Raw genomic sequence first — 26,357 nt, 5'->3', positions numbered from 1 at the left:
AGTGACATCAGCGGAGCGATTTCTGCGATTCACGAAAGGTTTTGAGCATGACATCACAAACCCGGAAATTTTATCACCGCAAGTACCCCCTGTACAGTGTTACTACCATAATATGAATACATTGTAGATATTATACCTGCGGAAAGTGAAATATCAAAACAGCAAATATAAATGTAACGCTAAGAATTGAAATATATAATATATAGTGGATAATGTAACCCCTACTGTAATTTATAAAGATATTATGTCACCGAGGAGTTATGTGACCATATAAAAGCACGAGGCCGAAGGCCGAGTGCTTTTATACAGGTCACCTAACTCCGAGGTGACTTCTAATATCTTTATAAATTTCAGTAGGGGGTACATTATGCATTATAATCTACATTTTGTGTGAAATGTCAGGAGGGGGGTGGAGGGGTCGGCATTCTATTCTGGTCACTGACGTCCAAATCGGGCACGCCAGCGGTCAATTTAAACGTGTTGGCGTCAAATTTGGACGTTCTGTGTCAAATTCGGCGGGTGGGGACCCCTGTTATAAATGGTATGTTCTGATGTCAGAACGCACCGTTTATAAGGATGTAATTTACAGTCTGGTCCCATAGGGAAATGACCAGACTGTAGATTATATTCATATAAAGCCTTTGTGGAAATCACAGTCAGCATATACTATTGTCGGGGTCACTAACTTAAAACCCCTTGTATATAGTGATAATAAACATTAAGGGGGGGTATATATTAAAAAAAAACTCTCATTGTATTAAAAATAAAAATTTGATCTAACTCCCAAACACGATTTGGTTTAATTTAGTAAAAATTTGTATTGCAAATCATGTGTGCGGGGAAAGTCTCGACAAAATTGTGAGACAATTTGAAGAATGCGACTTTTTTAAATTGTGCTCAAAAATTTTGAACGAAAACCATTGTCAAATAGCCCAAACCCCTCTAACATCATGAAGGCAAACAATATGTCCCAATTATAAAGAGGACATCTGCCACTGACTTTTACTTGACTTTGACAGGTTTTAGCTGGTTTATTTTTGGATTCGGATTTTTTAGCAGCTTTGGAGCATAACAAATCTCCAAAAATGTGTGATTTTTTTTCCCCTTTAAAAATTCGGATTTTTGCTCTAAAAAAATTGACCAGAAAAATTAGGAGCTTAATAAATAGCAAGGGAAAGAAGATGGTGGTGCTCACTAAAATAGCACCCTAAGCCAGCCAGTTTTTCAGAAGAGGGAAGCAATTATAACCATTAGAGGTGATGCCTAACAAATTATAAACCCCCCCAATGATTTAGCCTTTCCTTCTCCTTCAAACATAATAAAAGGCAGAATGTTATATGCCGTTTAAAGAAACATTTTTCACAGCCGTACAACCATGAACACTCAAGTGCAGAATTTTTGGAAGCTGGGGACTTAAAAACATGTCAGAATAATTGGCTGCTGATTACTTGCTGTCAGAGGAAACACTAAAATAGTTGGAAAGTTCAATAAGGCCAAGAAGGACTGCTGCATTGCAATCAGACTTTAGACTGTTTTGCTGAATATTGGAAAAAGAGAATATAACTCTGTCGCCTCAAAGGTTGAAGTATAATTTATTAATGGATAGTAGTGATGGGCGAATTTATTCGCCAAGCGCGAATTTGCGGTCAATATGTACGTTTCGCCGCCAGCGAATAAATATAGTTAGTAATAAATAGTTCTGTCTCTGAACCTGTAACTTAAAGTGCTATCTGGTTAATAGGGGATCATTAATTAATCTTCATCCAAAACAGGAGATTAATTCAAGTAATCAGTTTTGTTGTTATTCTTATTTTAATTGCCTTATTTTTCTTTACTGACAGTCACCTATTAATTTTACATGCAGGTAACTGGTAATTTGAGCCAAGCTTTAAGGTTGCAGAACTATAAACATCTGAAAAAAACACAAAAAAAGGTGTCAAATCCTAATTTGCATATGTAAATTAGTGGCGGGTAGGGAAATCACATGACTTTTCGTCACAAAATATTTTTTTTTACTTTTTCCTTTCCTGAATCTAATTTGCATATGCAAATTAGGATTCAGTTCGGTAATAGGCCGAATCTTTCACCAAGGATTCGGGGATTCAGCCGAATCCCAAATAGTGGATTCGGCGCATCCCTAATAATTTAATTATACACTGATTAAAACGCAACATAAACCAAAGATTTTGAAATGATGAATGGTGCTTTACCATTACGGTAACTTTCAGTATGTTACAAAATGACTATGGTTAAATCAAAGCAACTTTTCAATTGGTCTTCATTTCTTTCTTTTTTATAGTTTTTAAATTATTTGCCATCTTCTTCTGACTCTTTCCAGCCTTCAAATTAGGGTCACTGACCCTGCCTTAAAAAAAAGCTTTGTAAGGCTACACATTTATTGTTATTGTTACTTTTATTACACATCCTTTTGTCCAGGACCACTCCTATTCATGTTTCAGTCTCAAATCAATTCATTGTTGGTAGGGTAATTTGGACCCTAGCACTCAGATTGCTGTAACTGCAAAGTGGAGAGCTGCTGCATAAAAAGATAAATAACTCAAAAACCACATAAAAAAAATTAAGAGCAAATGCAAATTCTTTCAGAATGTCAGTCTCTACATCATGCTAAAAGTTAACTTAACTGTGAATAACCCTTTAAGGCTACTGCACATGGACTGATTCTCAGCCAGCCCATATATACAGGTCTCTGCAGGCACTGCCTCAGCCTGGGTAAAGATGAACAGATGCATTTCTCCAAAAATCTGCTCCTTGTGACTGCATCCAGGCCAACACACTGCCTGTGAGTGCAGACACAGGAGGCAGACGAGACCTGCTGATTCTAGGCTTTCATAAAAACCCCATGTGGCAGTAGCCTATTTACTAAAGGGCAGAGTTTGCAGGATTTTAAGCTTTGTGTTTTCAGGGCAGAGGCAATGAAATAAATAATGGTATAAATTAAACTCAATCTACTAGAACTCTACTAGACGTAAATGAGGGAGTAAGGTCTACTTTTAATTATATATCGGCCCTAATCAAGAACTATCAAAAATAAAAATCCATGCAATGGTAATAAACAATTTGTGGGGGTTTGTGGCGTGATGCACATTGTCCATTTCATTGGGCAATAAGTCCCCTCTGTTTCATTTCAAGCAAGTTTGAAGTAATAATTATTCAGATTTATAAAAGGAAAGCATTGGTTGAGGAGATACCTCCTTCATTCATATTCGAAGCACAAGATCCCTCCTAAATTTTCTATTTACATTGAGCTCCCTAGAGACTAATGCTTTAAAGTGGACCTCCACATAAAGTCACCTACACATAAAAAGCTACATAATGAAAGTCCTTTGCAAATTAAAAATGGAACACAAATTATTTATATCAATAAAACATCCATACCTGTTATAAAGGTGTTTAAATATCTGAGCTGTCAATCAAATGCCCCACCTCTATGCCTAAGGCACAGAGGTCTGGCAGTAAATTACTTTCACTTTCCATTCAGCACTTCCTACATATCACTGAGTGCCCCTCCCCCCTCAGGCTCTAATTATGTAGGGCACTGTGCATGGGCATTAGGTCCCCCGTTTGGGCGCATACACAAGGTTTTGGGGTGATACACAATTTATCTTAATAACAGTGTCCACAAAATGGCTCCTGCCTGCTTGCCTGCAATTGAAATAATAAATATAGTGTAAGTAAAGTTTATTTTGTTTAACTAACATGATAGAAAATAATTTTGAATTATTTTTTTGGGTGACAGGTCCCCTTTAAAGCACAACCAGAGGAGTATACTGATCATATTCCTAACTACAGGTTGGTGGGTGAATTTCAATCTCTAGTGTATTCCATGGAAACTTTAGCAGTGATACTGGGCTTCTTTCTCTGAATTCCTCCTGTGTTGTAAAGAAAAAAATTAAAAAATAAAATTTACCGTAAAAACTATTGATAGATATTTGTAACTAACATTCTCTGTTTCTAAATATTGATTGTGTCTTAGATGAAATTTGATATGCAATCTGATTATTACAAAATGTCATGCAAATGAAAAACAGACTACACAACTCTTCAATATAAGCATAATGGGTTTTGGCAGGGGCGCTTCGCCAATGAGGCTAGTTGAGACTGTCGCCTCAGGTGGCAGCGCTTCACTAGGTAACAGGGGCGGCTAAAATGCCGCTCCTGGAACTTTAAAGTGGACCTGTCACCTACACATAAAAAACTGCTGTTTAAATATCTAAATATCTAAACTGTCAATCAAATATTACCTGCCCCGCCCCTATGCCCGTGGCATAGAGGAGGGGCAGTCAATTACTTTCACTTTCCATTCAGCACTTCCTACATGTCACTGCTCTCCTCACATTCCTCCTTCCCTCCTCAGGCTCTATAATTGTGTAGGGCACTGCACATGGACAATAGGTCCCTCATTCTGGTTCATACACAAGATTTTGGGGTGATACACAATTTCCCTTAATAACTGTGTCCACAAAATGGCAGCTGCCTGCTTGCTGTGATTGTATAATTCCAAAACAGAAGGAAACAAAATTTAAATAATAAATACAGTGTAAGTAAAGTTTATTTTGCTCAACTAACATGATAGAAAATAATTTGAAATTATTTCTTAGGGTGACAGGTCCCCTTTAAAAGCCAAATTTCCAGTTTTCAAACCGGAAATTCTGCTCTTCTAGCACAGAGAGCGCAGTTAGGCTCTAGCATACTGGCCCTTGCTGCCGCCCTTGTGGACCCCCCTGGACCACCTCAGGTGCAAAACGGTAAGCGCTAGCGTACTGGCCCTCTCTGCTATGATATTTAAATGAACACATATAAACAACCATACTGCAACAAAACAGTGTGCAGTACAGACGTTAAACAGCAGTAAATTAATGTTCAATATTCTCCAAAAGGACAGACCTGGCCTACCCACTTAACCCCCTAAACCCTAGCCACTGCCCCTTTAAATGATACAGTATATATCTAATCGTTACATACACATGGATTCATATGCCAGGCTATGTTCTAGTGCAATCTAGCAGCCACTGAACTTGCACATGGGGCTCATGAAACACCTTTAGACAGTGCCTGGGTAGTAACCATGGCAACTAATTAAACTTTTGCATTTATTGTTCTACCTGTAGCTGGCTGAAAAAAAGCTATCACTGATTGGTTATGGGGTACGGCCCATGTGCAGATTTGTCCAATGCCGGTAAATGAGCTACAGGAGTAACATCCATAGGTGGACTTCAGTACCTGTGTCAAATGTAGATAACATTAGAAGTTATAAGAAGTAATTAGAACTCACAGATATTCTATAAAGGGGAGCTTCATCTCAGGAGGATCTTTCTAAATATAATCTGTTAAAACATACTGCACTATCCTCCTCTCAGAAATCTGTCTCTCTACTTGCAGCTTTGTGTCAGTTGGGTATTTTGAAAGACTAATACACTGTCTATTCGAAGGGATCACACTCCAATGTATTTTATCTAACTGTCAATCAGAATGTTGCTTTGTTTATACTGAAGAAATGCATCTACTGGGTCCAGAGAACAGTTAAGTAACTTGTCAACAACTCAATGTATGTATAGAGCTATTCCCTTTGTAGTAACGCTGTTGAAGTCACTGTACAGAACATTGGGGTATACAGATGATAACAACAAAGGCATGCATTTTGCTTTTATTTTGGTGACTGATTTATCTATCCAGCATTAAACTTTTACAGGTACAGATTGCTGAAAATGAATTATGTGACCCCTTCATTTATCAGTAATACTCCTGACCCACAAGATATAAAAGGGATTCCAGTTTCCCATTATTCCCCACAACTCAAGGGGCATACATTTGTTTTACAATAAAAAAAACACTTTGGGGCTCCATTTCTTTACAGGCTCCTGATGCAAATAAGCAAAGTTCCAATGAATAGAAAAACTCATGGCTCCCCAGTTATCAGAGGTATTACAGTTCCCTATGATAGTCAATCCGTTAGGTCCTTACTAGGGATGCACCGAATCCACTATTTTGGATTCAGCCGAACCTCCAAATCCTTTGCGAAAGATTCTGCCGAATACCGAACCAAATCCTAATTTACATATGCAAATTAGGGGTGGGAAGGGGCAAACATTTTTTACTTCCTTGTTTTGTGACAAAAAGTTACACAATTTCCCTCCCACCCCTAATTTGTATATTCAAATTAGGATTCGGATTTGGTTCGGCCAGGCAGAAGGATTCGGCTGAATCCGAATCCTGCTGAAAAAGGCCGAATCCTGGCCGAATCCCGTACCGAATCCTGGATTCGGTGCATCCCTAGTCCTTACTATCTACTAATAACAGGAGATGAGTGCTGAGTGACATGTACCCAAATCAACCATTATGAAGAATACCCATTTAATATATGGCTAAGTAACAAAAACTATAGGGCCCTAATAAATTGGCAAGGGTGGAACATGCAAAGTATCCAGAGGCCTTCGATTATTTTAATGAATTCTGAATTATGGACAATAACTCAAATGCTTTATAGTGAAGCGGATCTGCAGTACAGTAATTCCTTGGCAGGAAAGTGTTAAGAATACAGCAATGTTTGGTTTGCTAACCTTAAAATATGACTCTAGGAACATGCTTGCTATCAGTGAATTAATCATCCTTTTTATTCTTGCTGAACTTTTAAGTAGTAAGTTTTGCATAACCTTGGACCATATTTAGTCTGCATTATTAATGCCTATATAGCACAAAATAACTCACAAATTAACCCTTCCAGCTTAATCGCCGTGCCCATAGTATTACTGCTTAGAACATAACTCTGTAATAAATGACCTTCATGTCGAAAACTTGGTGTTTTAATGCTCAAAGTTTCTAATGTTTCTGACAGTCTACAACTGTTCTGTGGTTCTAAACCATAAGGCCAAATCCAGGTTCTGTTGAGTGTACGTTGAGAATATAAAGACAGCATTGTGCATCTTCCACAAGGAGAGATCCCAGCAACGTCACTTGCCTCTGCCCAAACATCAGTTCCTTTACGCAAGTAACTGCATTCCCCTTTCTGGTGGGGACAGGATCAGGAATAACAACTCTTAATATGCTACACTGGCTACATTACTTCATGGCCCTTCATTTAGGTTTATTATAATTTAATATGTTTACATTTCTCTCTACAGGCTCTAAATGAGTATAGCTGATTTTACAGCTGGATTTTGCAGATGCATTTCCTAATCTAAGTGTAATTGATTATTTTACTGCATATGTTTATACATAGCACTTGCCAATAGGAAATCGTGCCCTGGCAGCCTGATCTGTAAGATGCTGGTAGTATCCACCTTGTGCAATTTATCTCTAATGGTCACAAGATTGTTATGCAGTGGAGGAGACACCATGTGAACTTTCAATCCCTAGATGGAATGGCTTAGGGAGTATGAGGGCTGATGAGTATTAGGGAGAGTGGAAGTACCCAGCCCAGACACACTGCATGTATTAATGATGCACAATCCAGCATAGCACAGCAGCAGCAGTTCTGTAACACGCCTTGCCTGCAACACATCGCAATGACAAAGACACACATCAGGGATATTATTAGATTTTGTAGCATCCTAAAGCAAGCTGACGGCTTGTATTTCCTAGAAATGCTGCAATGTGCAACGTTAAAAGCTTCTATTGACCAAACAGCAGCGGCAGCACACTTACCCTCCTTACTGCAGTCTCCTGCCTATTCCCTGGCCACACTTCACATGCCTTCACAAGTATTCACACAGCACCTACCTTTGGTTTCCATCTCTGTGCTTTGTCAAGTGCCCGGAAGTTTAGGAAACTTGCCCAATACCGTATTCCCACCGCAGAAATCCTGCTCTGAGCCTTTAACTTGCCACTGCTGTTTCCCTTCGGGACGGAGATCCCTGCAGCCTGGATCTGCAATCAACCATCAGACAACACTGGTGAGAAGGAATCTAGGCTCTTTCTGAAAAGCAACCTAAGGGCCCCCAATCATGCTGAAGAATCTAGGAATTTTCCCAGCACATTACCTCGATCACAATGCTGCAGAGTGGAGCTGTCCTCCGACTGTGGTGCTGCAGGTGTAGTGACAGATCAGCCCACTCCAGCCTATGTGTATGTACAAGATGAATCGCTGTGAGCAGCACTGCGCATGTCATTTGTTCTTTCCTATTCAGCACCCTGCTATGCTCTTCCTGAGAGAAAGGGAGAAGCTGTGCTGTAGCATTTAATCACTGAGACCAGCGGGGAAAAGAGAGAGGCCAGAATTCTCCCCTGCAAACTGGGAAGCCCCACAAAAAATGACATATATTCCAATGGCTGGATTCTGGAATATGAAAGTTCTTCATACGTTTGCATATTTAATGGGAATGTTAAGCAGTTTATTTTTTTTTACTTTTAGGGGGCCTGGTGTGAGCAGCGCATTTGACTAATTTTTCAACTGAATATTAATTCCCCTTAAATATGATCAAAACTCAAAATCAAAGCTTCCTCTTGTTACCTGGAGTTCTTCTATCAGTGCATGCCAAATGTTAGCACATGTGAATATATCGGAACCGCAGGTTCACCAAAAGGTGAAAATCCAGGCATTAATAGATTTAAGTCTGACTGTCCAGCAACTGCAAATAAAACATTTCTTGGCAGCATTTCTTGGCCTTATTTCCAGGACACGATCAAGGACAAGCCAAATGAGGCAGTCACCTTAAAGGGGATGTTCACCTTTGAGCTAACTTTTAGTAAAATGTAGAGAGCAATATTCTAAGGCAATTTGCATTTGGTTTTCATTTTTTATTATTGAAGGTTTTTAAGTTATTTCGCTTTTTATTCAGCAGCTCTTTAATTTGCTTTGTAAGCAATCTGTTCACTAGGGTCCAAATTACCCTAGCAACCTTGCATTGATTCGAATAATAGACTGAAATATGAATAGGAGAGGCCTGAATAGAAAGATGAGCAATAAAAAGTAGCAATTACAATATATGTGTAGCCTAAAGCTGGCCATAGACGCAGCGATCCGATCGTACGAATCGTGGTTTCGTACGATTTTCGGACAGTGTGTGGAGAGTCCCGACCTTTTTCGTCCGGCGGAGATCGGTCGTTTGGTCGATCGGACAGGTTAAAAGATTTCTGTCGCCTGCCGATAATATCTCTGCGTGTATTGCCGATCGTATGATTTTCAGTGGGAGACTGTCACTAGTCGGACATAACTATCGTAGGATTGCCGTCAGGGGCAGAACATCGGCTGATCTGTTCTTTTACTACTTTATTTGATCTGAATGGTAAGACTTTGATCTGAATGATTAGTGGCAGGTCGGGAGATGGGAAAGTCCGATCAAACGTTGATTCGTACAATTGGATCTTTTCGTCTATGGCCAGCTTTACAGAGCATTTTCTTTTTAGAAGGGGTCAGCGAAGCCCATTTGAAAGCTGCAGAGTCAAAAGGAAAAGGCAAAAAACTATAAAAAATAAATAATGAAAACCAATTGAAAAATTGCATAGAATTGGCCATTCTATAACATACTAAAAGTTATCTTAAAGGCGAACCACCCCTTAAATACTCTGAACATTAGATGGCCCTGCAACAAAAAGCCGCTACCTGTCCATTGTTTTTCAATCTTAGCCAGCACTGTAAAGTTCTTTATGTTCTGTCCAGGTTTCTTAAACCCAGACAAAAATATAAATAAAATAAAGTTAATTGCAAAAAGCAAGGTATTTGCGTTAGAGACAGTTTGTACTGGCATTGCAAGGAATCCTTAGAATCAGCAAGACCACAAAGTGCACAGCTTGAGAAGACTGCTTTACTCTATATACTAGATTAAATGGATTGCCTTTCCAGAGCATACCTCCCAACATTAAGGAAACAGAAAGAGGGACAAAAAGAGGGACACATTTTTGTGGCCACACCCCCTTATTACCATGTTCATTTTACATAATTTGGCAGGTTATGAAAGTCTGAACACATTTCTGTGGTTTTTATATGTTATTACAGTTTTGCAAATGAAGGAGAATTGCCTGTTAAGCTGTGAGTCTTAGTTCTTATCTTATAAAATGGTCACAAAGTATGTCAAGTATCTTTTCAGGGCTGTCTGCCAAGACGCAATTAAGTTAGAAACTTTGTATCTGTTTCTGGCTGTTCAGTGCAGCAGATCAAAGAGAAACTTGGGACTCATCAGTACAAATTCATGACAGCGGTTGAGCTGTCAAAAGCGGGTCTGTCCCGCTCAAAACGGGACAGTTGGGAGGTATGCCAGAGGACCAATGGTATGCCAGAGGACTAATGTTAACAACAAATTAAGTTGACCCTACACTATTGATTTGCCTGGCTCCAGCTCCCTCACCTCGAGGTGGCCGGCCGGGCTGCCTAAGGAGCCCGTCCAGCTTGGCCTGCCCCTGGTGCTCCTTCATCATAACAGCAGCTATAACAGTATTAAACTTGACATGCATGGTAATATTTGCTCATTTGGCATCCTTTACTTTATTAGGCACCAAAGTGGTATATTGGGTTGAACTGATCTTTTGGCCACTGGGCCAATGAACATATCTTAATGGATGTCCACAGTGACCCCTGGGAGAGGACCACATCAACATGCTGATGTGGTTTTTGCTCAGTGGGATTTTTAAACCTACCTGATTTGATGGTCGTTTATGGACCTCTCAAAGGGCCACATACACAGGTCAATTAAATGCCATCTTAGTCTGGAGGGGCCAAGTTGGCAGCATTTATTGGCCCTTGTTAGGCCAGCTTTTCCAATCTAAATGTAGCAAGCTAGAAAGCAAAATGAAAGTCATATATATCCATCACCCCAACATAGGTTGTAAGAGAGCGATACAATTTGTGAGCTGCATTCATTTGCAGCTTGCAAACCTAATATTGTTAGAAAATCAGCTGAAAAAACTTACTTACCTTTCCTTCCCATCTGATCACCTTGGTTGGCAGTTGGAGCAGGTACAGTAAACTCTTCTGTGCATTCACAGCATGTGCCTAGTACATTCCAATGACTTGCATTTTTCCATGCCATAAAAGACGGCAAATTGACAGTTACAGCCAATATGGCAAAAAGTACCAATACACCACTTCTGAAAACATGTACTTATTTTAGTCTACAAATGTTATAAAAGTAGGACAAAGGCTTTCCTTTACCTTTAAGCTCCTCATAGTTATTACCATGAAATGAACTGTAGCTAGGGATGGGCGAATTTTGTAGTCTTGTTTCGCCAAAAAAATAACGCCCATAGACTTATATGGCGTTGTGCGTCAAAATAAAAAGACGCGCGTCAAAACAATTTCGTTGCGCGACAAAATTATTTAGCGAAAAGGGTCAAATTTGCCCATCCCTAGCTGTAGCACATAACCTGCAATATGTCTGTGCCAATTCAAACTTATTTAGTGCTTTATAAACACCAGCCCTGCAGATCCCGCTGAAATACTGTACAAGATAAGTCACTGCATATGTTTAAAGCAGCACAGGAAGCCTCAAGATCCTATGACCATTATAGGTGATATTTTAATAACAGATCAAGAAGCAGAGAGGAAGGTAATATGACGGAAGAGGGGACATCCTCCCAACAGATGCAGAATGTTGTGCAAAAGCAGACTACTGTAGCCCTCTAAGGGCCATATGATTTTGCTCACAGCATACAAGGCCTAGTGGCAGTTGCTGGGTATGCCATGGTGCTTAAATTCAAATGTGAATTGATATGGGGCAAGTAGTAGTGTTTTGATCTTTACCAGGGGCGTAACTATAGAGGAAGCAGACCCTGCGGCTGCAGGGGGGCCCAGGAGGTATAGGGGCCCCATGAGGACCTAATTCATATACAATTTCAATAAATATTGGAGAAACAAGTCAACCTCTAAACATTTTGGGGGCCTGAAAAATAATATCTAGTTACGCCACTGAACTTTACCATAAGTAACAGTGAAGAAAACACCACACATGCCATGGTAAATTACATCTTTAAAGAAATTGTTCAGTGTAAAAATAAAAACAGGGTAAATAGATAGGCTGTGTAAAATAAAAAAGGTTTTCAATATAGTTAGTTAGGCCAAAATATAATGTATAAAGGCTGGAGTGACTGGATGTGTGTTTAACAGATATACGATGTTGTAGGTTATAAAGATTAAGTACATTAAACAAGGCTGATAGAAAAAATGCTATTTAAATGTAGAAGGTGCTATTGTAAAATAAAACCAAGATGGTGCCTGTGCCATGGACTGTACCAAGCTGCCCTGCCTCCATTGTGTGTTTCAATCAAGGGATCTGCCCATACCTATTTATATGTCCTGCCCTTTGGGGAAGATAGAGGTGATTGCTAAGGGCGGGGAAAACGGAATGGTTTTTGCCTCCCATAACAAAACTCTTGCATTTCCTAAAATTATTCCAGTTCTTTTGTAGCCTCCAGCAGGAACAGTTCTGCATATACTTACTGTACCTGTGAGTTATCAGGACAATGGCTGCATTATGATATTGCACGGGTGTATAATTTGATGTAATTATACAGTGACCTATTTCATAGACTTATTGTTTTTTGCATTTTACAATTCTGATGTATTGCTGTGTGTTAGATATCAGGACTTCAGCAGAATGTACAGCTAAAATGCTGATTACAGAGATTGTGTGGATATATGGACTGCCTGAGATATTGTCCTCAGATCAAGGTACACATTTCACAAGCATTTAATCTGCCAGGACAGCTTCCCTCTAATTTCTTTCAGGAACCATATGATGCTATACCATTATAAGAACCCAGAAATCATGGAACCATTCTCCAGCTAAAGTTATTATAGGAGAGTTATATGCTAAATTAGCCAATCCCCATGATAATACTCTGGATACTATGCATATTATGGCAGCCAACACTTTATGTTTCAAATTGTTGGTTATGCATGCACTCTTCTTCTCTTGCCTTAGCATGACTTACTTAGCCGAACCTCTCACTGTAGAAGAAATAAAGTAGTATTTCGTTCATATGGCATCCACTGCCCCTTAGTTTCATAGGCTTCAATACTCAGAACAGTAACATTTCCTCTGTTGTGTTTATAGAAAAAGATCATATGGCTTCTCAAGGTCTGTGTATAATTCTGAGAACACAAACATGTTGGGATGCTAGTAACGCTAAAGCTGTGTTTGGCATTGCACGGTTTAATAGGTGTTGCATTAGGAAGGCCTTCAGCCTTATTTCAGATCTTTCAATTTTGCTTGACAACACTAGTAAAGAGTATAAAGACACTTTGGCCATGAACTTCAGCAGTTCAAGAAAGAAATTATGTAGCAGTTGTTTTGTAGACTATATTATTGCCAGCCAAGAAGGTTTACATTGCGTTTGCAAGTACATTGATGACACTTATAAAGTAAAAGAAGCAGCAGAACAACAAGTAGTCACAGTAAAGCAATTAAAGGGGTTTTCTCACAATTCACACAGCTGAATATTTTCATGATTAGGCCCATCACCGTGGTTTCAATGGTAATTTTGCTCTTTTATGTGCATTATTGTCTGTGTCATGGTCATCATACTTTGTATCTAATTTTTTTTACAGTAGATAATTTTATATTTTGGGACTGCTCAGTATACTTAAGTATGATAAATGTATGGTCCTGCAGGACCAAAAGGGAGGACTGAGGGACAATACAATTCTCTGTATGAAGGAAAATATAAACTTATAAAAGTTAGGTGACCAAAGTCTCTGAGTCTTCCCCTTGGTTGTCCGACCCAACGATCCTCGTTTCTCCTCGAGTGCAAAACAACAGTCAAGGCATAGCTGGCTGACGTCACATCCAAGCGTCCAACAGCAACCGCTGGAAAAGATTTGCCACAGTACGGACTTGGACGGATAAGTGACTATATGCCTGTTTTTAACTACTAAAATGTGAGTGCAACCAGTTGGTTTTTTAAGATATTTAATAAAAAGGGTTTTACACTATTTTTGCGCATTTTTAACCTCTTTCAGCTCAGAAGAATTATCCTACAATTTTATTCTCCACTAATCGTGATGTGCACATGCTAAATTTAAATGTTTGTAAGTACCCATCCAATAGCCACCTGTGGTGAATTGTAAAGGGTAACTGCACTAAATAGTTTTTTTGGTTGTGGAACTACAACTCCCAGTAAAATACTACACTATAAAAAATTTCATCTCTTTCCCTTTTTTCATCATACTTTTCCCTTGAGCTTTCAATTAGCGCTGACCTTTAAAGAAAATTTTGGACAATTCTGTGTATGCAGATTCCCCCAGGAAACCCCCCGACTTGAAAGGATTCTGTTCTCCAGATAGACTTGGTAGTATATTTAGTTTATGTGAGTGCATGAAGGGGTTGGTGTGTATGTATGTTGGGTTTTAGTTGGAGGGGTTGAACTTGGTGGACTTCTGTAATTATGTAAACTTGACCTTGAGGAAGAAATCATTTCATTGTTTATTTGGGTTGTTCTTTCTTTGTCTGTGCTGTGAAGAGGTATTTCTATGCTCTCACAATGATAACACTCTTTTGTGCCATAAGCTCTTACTGTATGTCATATGTTCCCAAGTTTATAAAAACTCTATGATTTCTTTGTTCGGGGTTCTGTGAGTTCAGAATCCACCGAGCTCGTGTCAAATAAACGTTATCTTTTCACCTCAAGTGGTCTCCGGTTGTTGCAGTTCCACAACATAACTGCATTTAGGGACTTCTTTATTTTTGAGTTATTTGTATGTGTGGGTTACTTGGGTGTAAATTCCATGTCAATAGCCCCATTAGAAATATATCTACTGAGCAAAACGTTGATATTTAAAGTCTTATTTTCCCTGCTATATGTCTCTTTACACTTAAACAGCCCAGGGACAGCCCCTCTGTTTGTGTTAGAGTTGATACACTGCACATCCTTTCAAAAGCTCAGTTCTTTACGATGCCTATTCTTGTTATAGAACATGACAGTTAAATCCCCTGAGATTGCAGTTTTCTCTCAGGACCTGCGGATACTTATATAAGTTTCTCCCTGGCCTGTTTTTCTCAGTCATGCTTAAAATGACACGCATATAGAAACTGCAGAATCAGGCTTGCTTTACAGTTCCCCATCCTTATATACATATTATGACAGCTCTGTTGCACAAATATTACAAATTATAAACTCTGCTGATGTCTGCAGAATTTAACATTAAAATTCACAGCTAATGAAAATGATAGTAAACATACTGTATATACTGCCCTAAAGTATTATGGAATTCAGTTAATGATAAGTTTCAAGTAACTGAAAGATGAATTAAAAACAAAAACATTAACCCCATTTTTACTTTTGTGCCATTCCATACTACATTTCCCAGCAGCAAATCATTCACATGGAGCCAAACTAAGGAGGATGTGACCAGAGACAACAGAGAAGCTGCATGAGATAAAAGAAAAAACTGTGGATGTGGATAAATTCTCTGTCGTTCAGGTCCTGTTTGGTATGGGCAATATTCCAAATTGGGACACATTTCTTGGATTGTTCTTCTAATTTAGACTGGGCTGAACTTACCGAGTCCACTGTTACAGTATTGCATGCCTATTCCTTACTATTATAGAACTTTTTATTGCTATTGTTTATCACTTTATAATAACACTTGGTGATGGCATCAGTTATAAACAGAGCTTAGTGATCTCATTTTTGTCACATGACTCACTAAAATGTTTGTATTATAATAAATAAAGTACCCCTTGTTGGAAAATATGAGGATATTAGAAGTAACTTTGGAGTTCCGGTATAAAAGCACTCGGACGAAGGTCATGGAACTCCTCTGTGACTTATTTTTTACAATAGGGGGTACTTTATTCACTAAGTAAACAGGGCACTCCTATGTTATTATAAACCTACTGTTTATAACTTATGGCGATCTCTTCAAGAACATTCTGCCCTTGCACAATGCCTGTCACTTGTCTAAAAGCCAAGCAATTATTATTTTGTTTAAAAAGCACTGGAAAAATCATACCCTATGCCACATTTGCACCAGCCATTTTTCTGTAGCAAAGAGAGAGAAAGCTCTTGACTAACCTATATACATTTAACTGTAAAATTATAATGAATAATGTAACCCGTGCTAAAATGTATAAACATATTAGAAGTCACCTTGCGGCTTGCGCTGTGGCCTCATGCATTTATATGATCACGTAACATCTCAGTGACTTTTAATATTTAAAGTTACATTATGCACCATAAGAAGTACTTTTAAATGTACTTTTTGTGTTTAGTTATTTCTTTGTTGAATTCAATCTGCATAGCTGCAGGGCTATTGCACCTTAGAGGATCTTCTTTTTACCATGTACCAAATTATGTAGTCCCTCTCCATTGCACCATTGAAAGAGTTGACACACACGTATAAAAAAGTGCAACAGCAGGGAATTTTTGTAGTGTAGTAGTTTAGTTTGTTTTTTTACAATCCTCACATAAAAAGTTACACTCACAAGATCAATAAAAACATTTGCATATATAAAATCCTTATCTGTCTGTGTCGATTGTCCACCGCTCTTACTTCCAACTCCTTTCTGCGTGTTTATGGCTCCGATTTGTCCCACTCTCACTTGTGTGTCATTACATAATGTCTTCTCTAGGGGCAGATTTATCAAGGGTCGAATTGAAGATGAGGGAATTTTTGAAGTTAAAAAATTCAAAGTAAATTTTGGATACTTCGACCATCGAATAGGCTACTATGACTTCGACCTTCGTTTCGAAGTAAAATCGTTAGACTATTCGACCATTCGATAATCGAAGTACTGTCTCTTTAAAAAAACTTCAACTTCAATACTTCGCCAACTTAAACCTGCCAAAGTGCTATGTTAGCCTATGGGGACCTTCCAGATCATATTTCTAAGTTTTTTGTATTCGAAGGTAAATCGTACGATCGTACGATAAAATCGTTCGAATCAAACGATTCAAAGTACGATCAGAGTAAGATCGTACGATGCAAAAAATCCTACGAATTCGACTTCGAATTTCGTAGTATTCAATTCGATGGTTGAATTTCGAAGTATTTTCCACTTCGAAATTCGACCCTTGATAAATCTGTCCCTAAGTGTAAATACATGTTACAGATACTAGTAATGTTCACACAATATAAATAATCCTCTACTAATAATGTCTATGAACCAGTACCAACATATGAAATGATCTTGCACTGTATAAATATGGTTCCAAAATGTGGTTGGGATTAATCTCATGCACAGTTGTTTATAACTGCCAGTACTACATTGTAAACATTTAGCTGTATTTTATCATATGAGTAAACATAACTGCACAATTGTATTTTTATATTCCATTATTTTATGATAACTTTTGTCCTGGATAATACAGGAATAGGATCCATTATCTGGTAACCTGTTATCCAGAAAGCTCTTAATTACGGAAAGATTGACTGCTATAGACTCTATAATATCCAAATAATCCATATTTTTACAAAAAATTTCCCTTTACTCTGTAATACTAAAACAGTACCTAGTGCTTGATCCAAACTAAGATATAATCAATCCTTATTGGAAGCAAAACCAGCCTATTGGGTTTAATTAATGTTTCCCTGATTTTCTAGTAGACTTAAGGTATAAAGATCCAAATTACGGAATGATCCAGTATCCGGAAAACCCCAGGTCCCGAGCATTCTGGATAAGGAGGAATCTTTTTTTATATAGTGCTTTTACAGCAACAAAGCAGCTATTGCAGACGCACTAAGCAGCCAGGACATCAGGATATTAAGTATCTTGTCCAGGGTTGATAGGAGTTGCCACGGAGAATCGAACCAGGGTCTCTAGCATCTCACATAAAAAGGCTAATCACTTAACCCCAAGGCCAGCTCCAGAAGTTAAGTGGTATGAACAATGTGTGGCAATGCTAAATTAATGATATGACTGTGCTTTCACTTGGCCAATAATTTGCCACACAAGAGGAGGTTAATAATAAGACTTTTTCTGGTTTCTATGAATATATGTTGGATTTCTGCACATATTTAGTGTATGTATGTAATTATCGGATGTTGGTAAGAGGCACTGAACCAGAGATCTCTATTACGTTCAGTATAACCTATGAAGCTCTGCCCATACAGTTATTCCTTAAGTGATGGTTAAAATCTCACAACTTGGGTCCTGTGTTTTGTGTTTTGTGTTAAGCATGAGACATGGGACTATCTTTTTATTTTAAGAAGGAATTTTGTCATATTTCTTGCATTGAGAAGGACTTTTTTTTTTTTAACTTCTTTTGGCCCTTGTACAGTGGCATGATTACCATACAGCTAAACCATTTTCTACCCCAAATCAACATATGCACTCACAGCGACTGGTGGCATCAACAACCAGCTAAAAGCATTCAGCAGAGGCGACCTGGGCACAAGCCAGTCACAAGTCACCTGATAAAACCCACTCGCTGCCAATGGCTGGCCCCTGCAAATGCATACACAGATGTGGGGGGACATAAAACTTCCATACTGGATAATCGTCAGCTTCATTTCATTATGTGAGCTCCCTTGATGATTGTTTTGTCAAGAACCAATACAGCATATTTTTGTTTGCTACTTTATAGGCCTGAAAATTCATTATATAATAAATATATAGTCTTATATATTTTAGTTCTCTTTTAAGTGCTAATTCCATAATATAATGTATTGTCTTACCATTCCCATCAGTTTTGCTATTAATTTTGCATTCTAAACTCAAATCTCACTTTTTTACATATATATATATATATATATATATATATATATATATATATATATATATATATATATATATATATATATATATATATATATATATATATATATATATATATTAATTATATAATTTATATCATATTACATGTTTCAGTAATGCAAGTTTACATCGTTAAACATTGTCTAATCTCTATAGGCTGCATTAATTAATTGGGTTTGCCAAGAGCAATCTGTAGTTGGCTGAGCCCAGAACAGTTTAACTGGCCAGTAATGCTCCCAGCAGTGTGACAGAAGACAATGAAATACTATTACATGTCAGAAAAAAAGGAGCAGCTCTCTATGATTACATTACTTTTACAATTTGCCATCTCTTCCTTTGCATTTTATAGATCAAATCAGTAGTGCTTTTGGGGATTTTTTGTTGTTTTTTTTTTAAAGCAAATTAAAACATTACCAGCTTATTACGATCTAATTTATCTTAAACAACCTACATATTTATCTCTCATATAAACATAATTACAAAGCATCTCTGTACACTATACAGTAAAACGAATTAAGTCCCATGGAAATTGTACTAGGAGAAGAAAATATTTGTGTAGGGAAGGGTAGACAAAAATCATAAGATGTCTAAGTGACAAAGGCAATATGTACAAGGACAAGTATAAACTTTAGAATTTGAGGAAGGGGTTTGAAGGAGGGTGGGAACAAAATTCTAAATCAATGAGGTATTTCCAAATCATATGGTTCTGCCTCCTTGGCAGATAACTTAAATGGGCTCTAGTTATCTAGAGAAAAGTTGAGTTGGGTGGTAGAAACATGTTAGTGAAGTTCTTATTAAGAGATTTCAAATAAAGTCCAGATGGATCTTGCTTGACAGAACTGGAGGACAGAAGGTGAGCCATGGACTGTAGACACTCTGAGTAGAAAAGTTCACATTGCCATTAATTTGCCACCTGCATAAAGATCTGGGGGTTTAAAGGAGAACTAAACCCTAAAAATGAATATGGCTGAAAATGCCATTTATTATATACTAAACTATAAACCTAAAGTTTCAGTTTCTCGATAGCAGCAATGATCCAGGACTTCTAACTTGACCCAGGGGGTCACCATCTTGGAAAGCTTAGGGGTCATTGCAAATTTACAAGCAGAAAATGAGGTTGGCCTGTAATATAAGCTGATGCTACAAGGCTGATTATTTAATTCTGATGCTAGTTGCACTGGTGTCTATGTTGCCATGTAGTAATTATCTGTATTAATTACTAATCAGTTTTATAGTGTGACATTATATTTTATGTGTACTGTATATTTCAATAACTGACAGCAGCACAGAGCATGTGCAGTGAATCAGCAGAAAAGAAGATGGGGAGCTACTGGGGCATCTTCAGAGTTACAGATCTTTATTGCCTTTTAAAGGACTGTGGTTACTATGGGCTGGTTTAGAATCGAAGGAATAGAGCATTCAATCAAATTCGATTCAAAGTTTTTCCCAAAAAAAACTTTGATTTTTCAAAGTCCACCAATTAACTCCAACTAGGTTCTAGGAGGTCCCCCATAGGCTAAAACAGCAATTAGGCAGGTTTTAGATGGCAAATGGTCAAAGTCGAATTTTTAAAGAGACAGTACTTGATATATTTCAATATTCAAATTTTTGAATTTTTTTCAAATTCAAATCAAATTCGGAATATTCCCTACACAAAAAATAGCTCGAAATTAGAATTTTTTTCATTTGAAAATTCACCTCGACCTTTGATAAATCTGCCTCATAGTGAAGGTAGCACAGATCATCATGTACATCCTTCCAAAGAAGAAATCACCTTATATTTGTTTTTTTTTTAGAGCTAAAAGTCGCTGTTTTTTTCTGATTACAGTAAACCCACCTCACACTGTCTCAGTTCCCTTTTCACCAAGTCCCTTGTTTTCTTTACAAGCCCTACAGGTAAAGCTGCTCTTGCTAATTCCAAAATTCAAGATGCATTTCTCTACAGCAGTGGTCCCCAACCAGTAGCTCACGAGCAGCATGTTGCTCACCAACCCCTTGGATGTTGCTCCCAGTGGCCTCAAAGCAGGTGCTTATTTTTAAATTCCAGGCTTGGAGGCAAGTTTTGGTTACATAAAAACCAGGTGTTCTGCCAAATAGAGCCTCCTGTAGGCTGCCAGTCCACATAGGGGCTACCAAACCGCCAACAACAGCCCTTAATTGACATTTCCATGGAATTTTTCATGCTTGTGTTGCTTTCCAACTCTTTTTTACATTACAAAATGGTTGGGGACCGCTGCTCTACAGCCTAGCAAAAGAATGAGAATTGACCCCTTGCTGGGATGGTTCTACTGAGGTTAGAAATTAGTAAGGAACCTGATTCCCAGGGACAATGGAGCTTGTGTCCTGTACAAGCCGAAGCTTTAGATGGGTTTATTATTTTGTGTAACCTAGATTCTGCGAGAAGCAGGCCCTGGAAGTTGCATTCAAAAAGGAGAGTAGTGAATTAGGTTTTTTAAGAATAAGAATATGGGAGTCCATTTGCAATCTCCCACACAGTAAAGAGGATCAGGAAGGAACTATTCATCATAACAGATTGCACTATTATAATCTTTAGTTTTCATTTGTTTGTTTAAAGTAGGACCATAGACATAGCAGGGGAATACATGTAAGAAGAGCACCCCAAAACAGGGCATTTGCCCCACTGCTAACAAACATGTAGTAATGTAGGTATCTGATTAATGTGTATCCCTTAGCAGCATACAAAAACATCTCCAAAAAGTCTAACCAGAAAAAAATTAGACTGGTCAATAGTGACGGGTGAATAAATTCGCCAGACAAGGCTTTGCAGCGGATTTCCACATTTCGCAGAAAGCCAATTAATTGAAACTGCAGCTACAATTTCGCTGGCAAAAAAAATCGACCGTGACAAAAAAAATTGATGCGTGTCAAAATAGTCGGGCGCATAAAAATTGTTGCGCACCAAAAATATTCGGATGCCCTTTGACTTTAATGCATTTGGACCAAATAGTCGCGCGTATAAAAACTGTCGCTTTGGTCAAAATTATTTTGACGCCCCATGTGTTTCACTATGTTTTCGCTATTTTGCAAATTTCACAGTAAATTCGTAAATTTTTTGGCAAAGCAAAATGGCACAGATTCGCCCATCACTACCAGTCAGCATTGAAAATTGTAATAGGTAAAAAAGAAACATTTTAAAAGCTCTGTAGACATTTGAAATATTAAATAGCAATACAATGATTTGCAAAGCATGTTCAGAGAAAACAAATTATACCGATATATAATGTTACACAGCAAGTTTAAACCCCTGTAGGGTAGCTATATCTCTCCCAGAATGCTGTATCAGCAAACGCGGAAAATAACCCTGGCTGTGTTCACTTAGGATGAAAAGTCAGTACAGAGGCTGAAATTAATTGCTTGAGATAAATCAGTGGGGTAGATGTAAGCTATCTGTCCGAGAAGTAGGAACCAGTAAATTAGAGATGCAATATGTAGAGAGCTGAGGTTACAAATTCTAGTACAATTTACTAGATTAGGTGGCCCTACTAATAAGAAGGACAAGCCTGTGCTGGTATCTATTTGCTTCATATATGGAGTACAGGTATGTGACCCATTATTTGGAAACCCGTTATCCAGAAAGCTCTGAATTACAGAATGGGCATCTAGCATAGACTCCATTTTATCCAAATAATCAGATTTTTTAAAAATGATTTCCTTTTTCTCTGTAATAAAACAGTACCTTGTACATTAACTAAGATATAATTAATCCTTATTGGAAACAAAACCAGCCTATCGGGTTTATTTAATGTTTACATGATTTTATAGTAGACTTAAGGTGTAAAGATCCAAATTACAGAAAGATCCGTTATCTCCCCAGGTCCCAGGCATTCTGGATAACAAGTCCTGTACCTGTACAACATAAAAGTGTGTATTTATATCTTAAATATAAAAATTTGCTAAGCAGTCCTCAATGGAAATGTATTTGCACTGAAGAGGTTAATGAAAAAGAGAGTAAGCCATATTACAGTATGTAGAATGCACATGCCAGGTGCTGCCTTTATCTTAAGAATATTACTGTATTTGCACAGACATCATTCAAGGAACAGTTTGTGCTGCATATGCCTTTCCACCAGCCAATGATAACCGGAACCACATGGTTTTATTTGAACTAATACTAAAAAACAGAGTGTACAGGGTAGAGAAATCCTTTGTTTAGCCCTCTGTTAGGTACATTCGACATTAGCATATCCTATAATTTAAGGGATGTCCACTTAAACCAGCAAATAGGACTGCGAATGTAAAGTGAGGGTTGTTGCAGTTAGTGGCACCAGTTTGTAGCTTATGAGGGTGCTTTATCATATGTGCACTCATGGGAATCGTTTCTTAGAAAACTCTTATACCTGTGTATTTATATAATCATTTTGGAAATCCTTCAGTTGTATTTGACCATTTTAAGCAATATTTATTTTTCATAGGTTATAATGTAACCCAGAAATGTAAACTTTCTGGCAAAGGCATGCTGGTACTTTCATATCAACAACATGGCGGGGGGGGGGATTCACTAAAGGGCGAAGTGACTAATGTTAGCAAAAATTCGCCAGCATGACATCATTTCGGGACTTCACCGATTTACTAACGGTCGCAGGCGTAACTTCGCTAGCAAAGGAGATAGACTCTAGCGCTACTTCGCACTCTTACGCCAGGCAAAGTTTTGCTCTGGCAAAAGAGCGTTACTTCGCAAATTCACTAAGATGCGCCTTTTACTCAACATTATCTGTTCCACTAGACTTGCCTTCACCAGCTCAGACCAGGCGAAGTGCAATGGAATGTATAGGGTTTCTCAATTTCTTAGTTGAATTTTTAAGTCGCAAAAAACGCTGGCGTCTTTTACTTTTTCAGGGTGATAGGCTGCAAAAGTCTGTAAAAATTTTTTTGGGTACCAGGCTCCCCCCTACATTTCCTAACATATGGCACATAAAATATACACTGGGCACATGTGTGGGGCAACTCTATTTTATTTTATTACGGTTTCATGGGCTTGTGTAATGTATTTGGTGCAAAATTAACCAACGCTAGCGCAACTTCGCTTCGTGCAGTAACGCTAGCGCAACTTCGCCAGAGTTTGGTGCCCTGGACGCAACTTCGGATTTTAGTGAATTATCGTTGTCCTGGTGAATCTACGCCTTGCTGAGTGTTGCGATGTGAGTGAATCCGGTGCTGGCGAATTTCTGCAGGTTAGTGAATTTGCCCCATAGAGTCTATGATCTATGGCACTTAAAGGGTTAAGGTGGCTATACACACAGATATCTGCTCGTTTTTGCAATTCTGTCAAATGAGCGGATCTCTCCCCAATATGCTCACAATGAAGTGGGCGATAGGCTGATCCGATAGTGGGCCCAATGATCGGATCATAATGCAGGCAATATGGGCGGTCAGATTACAGGACCGCAACAACGAACAGATGCAGACACGATCCGATGGGATTTTTAACCCTGCCCAATCAACATCTGCCCGACTTTCGTCCAGATATCGATCAGGGAAGCCTGACAAAGGGCCCCGATAAGCTGCCCATTCGGTCTGTCGGCAGCTTTTATCGGAACGTGTATGGCCACCTCAGATCTGTACATTTATTTATGTTTTAATCACATTTTTTGTTCCCACAGTCTGTAGTGTTAATGCAAACATGTTCAGCTCAGAAGCGTCCTGCACTGTAATCCACAAATTTACCTGCTTGGATCTGGTACCTGAACATGCCTTCAACTGCCATATATGCAACCCAATCCGCAACCCGCCTACCACCATTAAACAGGAAGTAGTAAAGTAAAGTAGTAAACCGGAAGTAAAATACAATATAATATAAGATAAAAAAAAGACAGATGAGGCCCGCATCTATCGCATTCCGCAGGGTATCCACTTTTTTTTGCAAACAAGAAGAATATACACGCAATGAAATCATCTTTTTAATTTCACTGGCAAAATGTGTATCTAATCAGAGCTACATTTCCAGCTGTAGTCATTGTAGTATCTGTATAAACTACTTTAGCAAGGGCATTTCCAGGACTGTATATCAGAGCAGTATGATTGATTCTACAGAGATATTCGATTTCCATTAAGCACCATTAACAAGCACTAATATGCTCTCAGACATAGTGCACTTAATATACTCAGACAGAATACAGTCTGTCCAGCTAGCTTACTTTTCATGTTGTACAATACTTTATGCAGGACACTAAGGCATTACAGGATCATCTGGTGACACTTCACAGTTTGGGTATTAAGTCTTTGTTTTAAAGGCCATCTTACCCTCATTTTCCTGCTTATGCGTGCTTATTATAGAAGTACTGTGCATTTTCAGTTTTATCTCTGCTGAACAGTGAGTGTACAATAGTTAGCACTACTTGCTTTCTGGTGCTGGAGTCCAATATTAGTTTTAAGACAGGACACTAGCTGCAAAGCGTTTGAAGTTTTTCCTTTGTCTCAGGTTTCCTCTGGGTACTCCATTTAGTTCCCCTCCTTATACAGGCAGGTTAATTAGCTCCTGCAATAAAACTGACCATAGCTGAAGCTTTAGTGGGGCAGGGGCTGATGTATAGACACTGTAAAACACTGTGGAATATGATAGGACTACATTAATAAAGAAATCATATGGCCACCTAACCTAGTAAACAACTACACAGCTATAACTGCCAGTTACCCAGTAACAACTCCATAGAAACTGAGCAAAACCATTTTCAAAATACTAATGTAAATTACTTTTATTATGAGGCTATAATGGGATTGAATAACTAAGGAAAAGTAGGCCTTTTATAACTTCAAGGACTACATTTAGCCTTATGTGCATAGACCCCCTACATTAGCTACATTACAACTAACATATCTCTCACACAAGATAACAATAAGGAACCATTTTATTGAAGAGAGTGTTAATATCTAGGTTTATTGCATCAGTGCAGGACATAGCCGGCCCATGACAGCACAACATTTTGGCTTTTGGGATCTTTGTCAATTCCCTGTTTGACAGTACAATCATGGTAGTGAACTAAAGCAATACTATTGCCTTCACAGTTTAAATCCACATTATTAATAATGTTACTATAAACCATATAATCATATTGACCCAGGACTTAAAAATACATTGCAACAAGTCCAGTAAAGCAAATAAGAGTGACTGCCTGAAAAAAAAGGAGGATTTTCTACCTTACTGAAAAACTCAGTGAGAAAGAGGATTCTTTGGTGCATATTAGTTATAACGCCCTCTCTGTCAGTAAAAAGAAATTGTCCTGTGATTAATGAATGGGTCATTGTATGATGTCTCACAAAAACATGTGGAGGCCTATTTATTAAAGGTTGAATATTACTGGTTTTAGAGGTTTTTGAAACCATAACTAAATTCATTCTCTAAAACCACAAATGCCATGGAATTTATTCTATGGTCCAAATATAAAAAGTAACAATGGAAAAAAAATCGGTGAATGATCCGCTAAAAATTATGAATACATCTAAAACGTTGTTTTTCAGACAATTTCTAGCAGTCCACTAATATCAGTGCAGCTCCCATTTACTTCTATATCATCTAGAAATTTTTTGCATCATTGGTTTTTATGCTATTCACTCTTAATAAATGTCAAATATTTAGAGCTTTTAAGAAATATTGAAAAACCACAATTTTTTATAGATTTGTGGAAAAACATAGAAATTTGAATGGGCCCCCTAGATTTAAATACCCCATTCAGATCTAGGGCTCTGATTACTCAT

General features: G+C 38.1%; 1 protein-coding gene across 1 annotated transcript in view; it reads right to left on the bottom strand.

Annotated features, from left to right (window-relative positions):
• fgf12.S (fibroblast growth factor 12 S homeolog) overlaps positions 1–8,104 on the bottom strand; it is a 231,793-nt gene extending 223,689 nt beyond the window's left edge. Inside the window, exons 1-2 of the mRNA XM_041564015.1 lie at positions 7,998–8,104; positions 7,738–7,884 (exon numbers count right to left, since the gene is read on the bottom strand). Coding sequence (XP_041419949.1) covers positions 7,738–7,750 — 13 coding nt within the window. The 5' untranslated portion in view covers positions 7,751–7,884; positions 7,998–8,104. The remainder of the gene's footprint in view (positions 1–7,737; positions 7,885–7,997) is intronic.
• Between the last annotated feature and the right edge of the window lie 18,253 nt (positions 8,105–26,357).

This window comes from Xenopus laevis, chromosome 5S, assembly GCF_017654675.1.
Source record: "Xenopus laevis strain J_2021 chromosome 5S, Xenopus_laevis_v10.1, whole genome shotgun sequence".
NCBI lineage: Eukaryota > Metazoa > Chordata > Amphibia > Anura > Pipidae > Xenopus > Xenopus laevis.
This window is presented reverse-complemented; position numbering and strand designations above follow the sequence as displayed.